Genomic DNA, 8,953 nt, shown 5'->3' with positions numbered 1-8,953 from the left:
AATGGGAGGAGACAGAGAACTAAACATAGGACTACTGTTAGGTTTTCCAAGAGAAAACATATATGATTCACCTCAAAGCTTGGTTTGCAGGAAAAATGAAAGCCAACACTGAAAAATGAGTAGTGCTGAAGCAAGTATCAGTGAGGAATTCAAAGGTATTCTGGGATTGTGGTGGAGCTTAGCATCCCTGCTGTAATCAAAATTGAGAAATTGTCAAGATTCAACATATTTGGGAAAACAAACACATTTCCTTCACCGACTGAGATTTAAATTTCAGTTTCTATTCTACTGTTTGGATTTCTGCTAAGTGTTCTGGTTGCTAATTCTCTGATACTTTGACACCACCTTGCTAACACTTTTGCTTTCATTTTTTGGACCTTTCTTATTGAGTACTTGATTTCTGAACATTCAAATCTCAGACTTTTAATAGACTAAAATACAGAAATGCTGATTCTTGTAAAAGTCAAGGAAAGGTTTATTTAAGAAGGATGTAAGAACTGTATTTGCACATAGTGAATACAGTTCATTTTGCATTACATTTGCAGTAAGAAGAAAGTTGAATTCTGCTTGAGAACATTTTCTAGACCGAGGATTTGAAGGCAATTCTGAGTTTCTGGTGTTATTTGTTTTTGGGGGAGGGTGGGATGTAAATTAGAAGTGGCTGCACTGTAAACAGTAGCTTTACTTTGTCATGGAGCTGGTGTCAGGACAGAACAAAGCCCTAGGGGAACAGGAGCAGAAAGTGATGTGAAGGAGAGAGGTAAAGTATGTAGGGAGATGCAACACTGATAAACCAATTTTATTTGTTCCTTCTCTAGGAGATCTTGTTCCCTACAAGGCCCAGCTTCTGTTACTCCTTGGACCTCTGTAGCTATAACAATACCACCACTGGAAGAAAGATAGATTATTTCAAAATTATGGAAATCAGACTGAGATTTATGAAAACAAATACCCAGAATTAGGCTTCCAAATCCTTATTCAGGTGCCTAAACAATGTCAAGTTGCTTGCGCCAGGTGTAGTTCCACTAAGCCAATGGGATCACATCAGATGTCAGATACTACTGAGGCAGAATAAATGTCTTAGGATTTAGCCCTGAATTTCCTGACTTTAGAGATTTGAAGTATCTATCAGCTCCCTTTGACGCTGAAAGTTATTATCTCAGCTTCTTTGAAAATTAGGTCACTTATTTACAGCTCAGATCCACAACTGATTTATGGCAGCTTAACAAGTTACCATCTATCAGCTGAACCACTATAATTGTCCGTGAAATTCTTTTATTGAAGTTTTTAACAAGTCACATTCCCTCACAGCTGGGGAGGCCGAAGAGCCCATGAACAGTTATTGGCAGTGACTACAGCTCAGTTGACAGGTGTGACTTGCTGAACTGATTTGATGAGTGCCTAGTTTTTAACTAGACACCTAAATAAGCATGAAAAAACCTACATTTGGAACTACATCTTTGTGGATCTTATGCTAGACACACACTCATTCTTACCTTAGGTGATTAAGGAGCTGTGCACCATGGTTTATTTGGATTCCCCACCAGAGACCTGAAAGATCTGGTTTTGTTTGTTGGCCTGCATGCCACTCATGGAATCAGATACAAATGTAAATAGCGAAAATGCATTGCACCAAGTTTTATTTGTGTGGAGTTTTATATCTTAACACAACAGTAAAAGTGTGTTGCACAGAACAAGTCTGGGCACACGAGTTCAGATTCTGTGATGGTTTTGTGTGAAATGTGTTCAGCACTTGTAGGACAGGATGTGAGCAGAAGAACTGGTTACAGCTATGGGCACTCTGCCCATAGCTGTCCCCTTCCCAAATGCAAAGGAAGTTGAAAAACCAACAGTTTCAATTCACACTGAACAGTGATCTTGCAAAGTTTTGGAAAGTCAGGTGAGATTCCCCCACTGCTGAAATTTCATCAAGCGGCTTCCGTTACTACCAGTTTAAGATCTTTGTCTCCTGCAGTGTGAACAGGGAATTGCTTCAGGTTGGAAAAATACTGAGTAGAGGGAAAGGGATGGAGAATAGGAAATCTTTAGACCAGTTTTGCCAATAAAGGCCCTGTAGGACCTTTAGAAAGGGCCTAATAGAAAATTACCTATGGAGTTTGTGCACCTCTCATTTTATGGGGTTTGAGCGGTGAAGGTCTGGGTTTTACTCATATTGATACAAATCAGAAGAAAATTCCTTGAAATTGAGTATGACAGAGTCATAAAGGGTGATGGATATAGACACAGCTTGGTGAAGATCGTTTACTTAAGTGCTTGTTTAGTGTGCAATGACAGCCCTGGAAACAGCTGGCTAGTAGAAGGATTTGGTCACCAACTGCACGTATAACCACAGGGGTGGGATTTCATAACCTATCCCAAACTGGAAATTTCCACTGAGCCAACACTGTTATGTACACAAAAGTCTTGTGGATTGCAATGTCTTTTTCTGTCCTTGGAGAAGTTGAGACTAGGTGTGAGTGGAGCAAATATGGAAATTCCATTTCTTCTTTCAACTGACTTTCATCTCTATTGGGAGACTCATGTCCTGGTTGCTTTCAACCATCTGTACTGATCAGGAGGTTCACTCGGCTGGAGAGCACTAGTCTGATGGGTATGTACTGCAACTGCAGGAAGGAAAAGTATGCAGCGCACACAGAAGCTGAGGAGAGTTTGTTAGAGGGGGAATCTGGTAATTACAATGTTACTGAATTGTTTCTGCTTGATCTTCACACAACTAGTTTACATTTATTTGCACTGAAATGGAGCCTGCTACCTCTCCACTCCAGTCATTGACAGTATTTTGTGCACAATACTGAATCTGCAGAAATTCAATGTGCACGTAATGCATCTATCTACATGTTACTGTGAAAAGACAAATACCCCAAAACCCAAATAAACCAGGCTTTGTAAGCAGATCAGTAGTTCTAGCGCAAGGAAAAGTAGCTTGTTTTTACTGAATGTGACAGACAGACTCCCTCAGAAATTATGACTTTATGTGAAATGTTCTACAAATATTTCATGACCAGGTTACTGTACATTTTTTACTGCAACATGTGCAATTCACTTGATGTTCTTGTGCACTTTTTGATTTTTTATTTCATTTTATATGAAAGCTTTTTCATCCACCTCTCCCTTCCCCTTATTTATATAAGGTATTGTGGTTTTAACAGTTTAAAATTGCATTGTTGTAGTAAATAACAGCTTCTGAATGTTGTGTTTCCATCTTTCAAATAAAGTATAAATAAATAAGCTGATTCTGAAGGGCTATCAGCTGTCCTGAATAGCAACATTGAACAACCAAACACAAAAATAACCAGGAAAAGTCTGAATCAGTCCAAGCTTGAACACTTAATAATTTTGATGTTAATCTCAGGGATGAGGGAACAGTAAGTATTGCTAGAGAGCAGACAGAGTTGTTATACTTTGCAGACCTTTTGGAAAATCTCACACATCCCCATTCAATAATCTTGAATATACTTAACAATTATCTTCTGTTCATTTGTGTTTTACTTCATTGCTGCTTCAGTTCAGAGCCCCAGCAAGGGCCACTGCCTGCCCTGGGCTGTGAAGTTCCATGTCACAAAGGATTTTAAAAAGTAACATCAGTTTAAATTTGAGGATAAGTGCATAAATATCTCTGTGTCAGAGGTCATTTGGAACAGTCTGGTTCGATGCTTCATTATAACTTAAAAACATGCTATTCTATTACATCGAAAATGTACAGCAACATACATTGAAATAAGAGACAGTTTAAAAGAAGAAAAAAATAATACCTGAAATGTAGAAATTTGACTTTAACTCTCTTATTTCTATGGATTTCTTCAGAAATAAAATTTCTACAGAGGCTATCCATTTTGCCAAGTATTTTAATTTTGATAGAAACCCATATTCTGGTGCAATATGCAGCATTTTCAAATTTCCCTTCTGAATACGAGCACGAACATTTGTCTGCAGCAGTCACTGCAATATTTGTGGCTCTTTACATGAATTTCTCTGGTCACTCAGATGGAAATCCAGATCAATGTCAAGAAGGTTCCTCTACATTGACAGCATTGAGACAGAGTTCAGCATCTGGCTTCATCTGGATTACAAAAGTGACACAGGGCTATTGGTGTGAGAAAACACCCATATTTCTATGTAAAAGAATTTTCTTGTCTACAATTCTGCAAATTCAGAAATAGTTCTCCTCTCATTAACTTAAATGGGGGTACTGCCTCTGGTTTCTGTTAGAAAACCTCATGGAGAGAGGTGGAGTTTCTTCATGGATTTTTTTTTTCCAAGCAGAAAAAAAGGGAAAGATGTCTAAGTGTATTCATATCTTCATTTCTGGACCAAAAGCTCACCTGATGTCTTGAACCCTTAGATCAGCTCTTTGGCACCCTGCATGCAGTTGCAGGTATGTGCTGTTATTTCCTGCTCTCTCTCCTATAGGAGTAATCTATACAAGCTTGGTACATATATTAAGTACTGGTGGTAGGCAGAAAGCTATGAAAGCCATATCCATTTCTGCTTTTTGCCTGCTGGACTAGCACATTACAGCCATTTTTTCTGTAATTAGACACTAGTGGGATATACTGTGAGGTTTGGGAAAAGAATTAGTTATTTTTAGCCTAAAACCAGTTCATATCCTAACAGAAGTTGCAACCTGGTTATATAACACCAAGCCCCATCAGAAGATCAAAAATTATACTCTACAGTTGCTTAAGATGATAAATTTTTCATTACTGCAATGCACTCAAAGGAAGCGTTGCCTGGTTTTCCCCTTACTGAGATACCAAGGGTCACAGGGAGCTAAGTTAGCCGGAGACCAAGCCAATTGAGGCCACTTTTTATTGAATCCTGGGAGAAGTTCCCATTAGCTTCAACAAGAGCAGGCCCTGGGAGATCACAGGTGTCAATTCTTTCGCTCCCCACCCACCCCACCCCCCTACAATACACTTCTCTTGACCTCAGTGATTTACCCCAGTATAACTGAATAAATACATAGGGCTGCAATATTAAACCTTTCAGATCTCATGTTCTGTGCCTTAGCTCCACTTACCCCAGAGCTTAAGAGAAATCTAAGTTTAAAAAAATCCCCTATTAACTTCTTTAATGCCAATTCGTCAAAATAACTGGGAAATTACTGAGCAAATAATTTGTAGATAGGTCTTGTGATAGCATCTTAAAATCAGGCAAAATGAAAGATGTCTGTGAGCCAGAAATCAAAGCAGTGTATTCTATATGCTTTTTTTCTTCTATCATATTTTATGGGTTCGTAATCAAGTAATACAATTTCTCATTTGTTCTGTTGATGCAGAACAATTCCTGATGTGAAAATTCATCCTGCTTCCATTTGCACCAGCTTAACACTAGCTAATTTCCCGACCGCAGAAGAATTGCTTTTGATTTATATCACTCTAATAGGCAGAGATTTCAGCCCTCTTACCTACCCACCAGTTGCAAATCAAACCTGTGTCCTATCCAGTGGGGCAAAAATAAGCAGACTGAATCGGCAGAATCTGCAAAATAAAATTAACTCCTTTCTTCTCATAATTTTTTCTTTTAATTCTCTCAGTATTTACATGCAAGAAGAGCTTAAATCAATTCACAAATGTGGTTTCTACATTAAATACTGTCCTTCCAGTCTCTTGCATGCAAAAGGAAGTGACCTGAATATCTTGACTTCTCTGGAATTACTTTAAAGTACAAAACCTCTTTGAAGGGGTTTAATTCATTTCTTTTCACTGCTGTTGCTGCAGGGCAAACCTGGAAAGATCTTCCCACATGGAGGAGGTCTCCTAGGTGTTACAAGTGTGGCTATGAATGACCCACAGCCCTGCTCTCTGCAGAACAGACAATGCCCGTCGATGAAAGAGCCCTGGTTTGCCTCATGTTCCATGCCACCAGCTTTGTAAGGCTTATTCCCGCTTTACACCTGTATACTGAGAGGAGAGTGGAGCCTGAGTAGCTTTCCAACAGTTACTAATTCACTCCAGCCTGACCACAAGGAAGAGGGTGTGATTGTCGGCCTCCTTCCTGCCGCTGCTCCACGCTGGCAGCAGCTCATGCCTGGTGCCCAACCAGACGTTTCAATCCACTCTCAGGAGCTGTGGTGTTCAGCGTGACTCCAACACCCCTGGCTAAAGATAGCTGAAAACATTGAAGATGGGTGGGGGTACAGCAGGCTTGGTGGGGATGGGTTTCAAAACCACGGGCCTGTACAGTTTCTGTCCCATGCCATCGGCCTCCTTGCAGAAGTGCGGCACCTCCGCTGACAGTGTGGCTGCACTCTTCCTCCACAGCCCCAGCCCCAGGAATGGCGACGGGGACAGTGTGCCAGGGGGTTGGTACACCCCTGGCCCAGGGCAGGGGAAAGGGCAGCAGGTCCAGGCACCCACCCGGCCCGACAGGACGCTAGCAGGGTCCTTGTCCCCAGCATGTGGGTTAGGCTCGGGGGGGGGGCTCTCTGGGCCAGTAGTGTCCGGGCTCCATTTGCTTTTCTTCCCCTCAGAGGGAGGAGGGTCTCTGGGGGCTGGGAGCCCCTCAGGGCTGGTGGGATAGGCCCTGGCCAGCAGGCTCTGGGCCGGCTGTGGCTCTTCCCAGAAGGAGGCAGGGAGCTGTCGCTTCCTCATGGGCACCTGGTCTGGTCTGGTGACTTCAGGATTTTGCTCCTGCAAAACCTGTTCCTCAGCGAGGCTGTCCTCCAGCCTTGCTGTCTGCAGCACCCTCTCTGCAGCAGCTCCGCCATGGGGGCTGGGGTCAGGTGCCTCAGGAGGAGGTCCACGGTCCCGCTCCTCTGCCCCCCTACGCCAGCCGCACTCGACGGGTTTGCTGGGGTGGCACCGTGGGATCCGGGAGTACTTCTGAGAAAATCGCTTGAGCTGCTTCTGCAAGTATTTCCTGTGGTCAACTGATCGGCGACAGGGAGCCGATTTATCCAGAGCCGCTTTGATGTCACTGGAGGCCAGGTTGACAAAGTTCAGGAGGGTTTTAACCTCGCTGTCTGATGCCATCTCACTGGATGTGCCGAGTAAAGCTTCCCATGAAACGTTTATAATTCACCTCCAGGCAAACCTTGGCAAACCTGTGAAACACGACGGGCAGACTTAAGAGTGGGAAACCTTGGTTCAAACAGCACCAAACAAATGAAGGGAGGGTGGGGGAACATGTCACGCTTCTCAGCCGCACAAAGTTGTCCATCAGCAAGTTCCCACTGGAGCCTCCTCATGCCTGCAGCCCACCACCCCACACCGCTGCCCCAGCACACACCAGCATGGAATCTAGCTCACGAACGCCTTCCAGCCCGGTGCCTAATCTTGTTAGATAGAGCTTAGGTGGAAAGAAGCCGGGTGGCCACTCCCGCCTCCCTGTAAGCAAGTGCGGACACTCACCCGGCGCGCAGCGGCTTTTCTCGCCGGTGCTGGCAGCTGCAGTGTCGCTGCAGAGAAGAGCCCCTTCCCCTTTCCCACTAATCTCGTTAGGCAGGTTACACACTGCCAACTTCGGCAGAGGCAGCCAGGGCCTGCCAGTGTTTGGATGCAGTTTAGCAAGCACTTGAGCAAGCTGAATGAATATCGACTCCGTCGAGTTCGGGGCTCTCCCAAGCCAATCAGAAGCCACTTTGCCAAATACAAAGCATCCCAATCAGGCATCAGCCTCCCCTCCTCGCATTCTTTGCCATCACAAATTGTCACCATGGGGACAGCCACAGAAAGACAGCTAATAAATACAATCGTTTCCCTGCGGTTTCTACCATTCTCCCTATCCTCTTCACCCCTACCGAGGCCTTTCTTTTTAAAAAATGACACAGTCCAAAAGGAAAATGTTGAGGATGAGTTAGGAAAGTTTAGGCACCCTTTTCTCTGCACTCCCCAAAGCTGTCTGGGGGCTGATACTAACCATGCTTCATTGGCACAGGACAATGTAATAAGGGAGATCGGGCTAGCCTACTTTTAACCGTTCCCCGTCACAGCCCTTTTTTTTTTTTTTCAAGGGGAGGATGATGTCAGAAAAAGGTAGGGAAGGAACAAATCTCTAAAGAGATGTGCAGATATCCATGGAAAGGGAGCTTGAGCGCTCAAGAATCTTGTCTTTATGTTTGCCCCCTCAATTGAGTTACACAAAAGCTGAATTACCCATTCAAACTACCCTGACAAAAGGATGGAGTTGGATAGTACTCTTGCATCTGTAGTCAAACAGTTAGAGACTTAAATCGAGTCGTCATGATGGAGAAAGAGTTAGACAAAGCCCATAGAATTGCCATCAGCAAACATTTTCCTGTGTCATATTAGTGGGTCTCCATGACTCCCCCTGGCCCGGGGACAATAGCACAAGTTTGCACACTCGACTACTGTCACCCTGCCAACGCTGGCAAGGAGCAGAAACAGGACAATCCTTTAAGGGGAAAGCATGCCCGCTGCAGGGAAGGTAAGAAGAGAGGGAAGAAAAGGCGTGTGAAATGCTAATTGAGCTGCTTCCTTTACTGATGCAGAGTTATGTGAGCCCTCTGCCTTCTTGCAGGCTTGTCCCTAAGGGGTGGCAATAACTTAACACCACAGTAAAACTAAGAGCTGGAGGAAGAGGAGAGCAGAAGGGCTGCCCTCATTGTGCACCAGACATGCCGACTGCCTGTGTCCCAGCCTGGGACCTGCTGCCTCCCATGACCACAGCATTGCTACTCCTGCTCTCCAGACTGCAGTGCCCTGCGGATGGGAACAGTGAAGAGGAGTACAGACCTGTGCATACACTGTCAGGGTAATGCTGGACCAAACATGCATGCCCTAGAGAAAGCAAGGACTGAAGTCCAAGCCATTTTGCAAGTCAAATCTAGCTTACTGATGTGAGGCATCAAAGACCTGAGCAGTAAGGATTGAAAACGGCTACATTTTATGGTTATTTTGCTGTACTTATATTATTCTGATTTTCCTTGGAGAAGGACAAAATCCAGACTGTGCCATTATACCAAACTCTG

General features: G+C 43.9%; 1 protein-coding gene across 1 annotated transcript; it reads right to left on the bottom strand.

The window, feature by feature from the left end:
- Positions 1–6,122: 6,122 nt before the first annotated feature.
- FAM181A (family with sequence similarity 181 member A) lies at positions 6,123–6,995 on the bottom strand (the record flags this gene model as incomplete). The annotated part of the gene is made up of 1 exon (XM_080618517.1): positions 6,123–6,995. The coding sequence occupies one exon, from the start codon at positions 6,993–6,995 to the stop codon at positions 6,123–6,125; it is 873 nt and encodes a 290-aa protein (XP_080474643.1).
- Positions 6,996–8,953: the final 1,958 nt, after the last annotated feature.

The sequence above is a fragment of the Psittacula echo genome (genome assembly GCF_963264785.1).
Source record: "Psittacula echo genome assembly, chromosome: 5".
Lineage (NCBI taxonomy): Eukaryota > Metazoa > Chordata > Aves > Psittaciformes > Psittacidae > Psittacula > Psittacula echo.
Note: the sequence above shows the minus strand (reverse complement) of the source record. Positions and strands in the feature narration are given on the sequence as shown.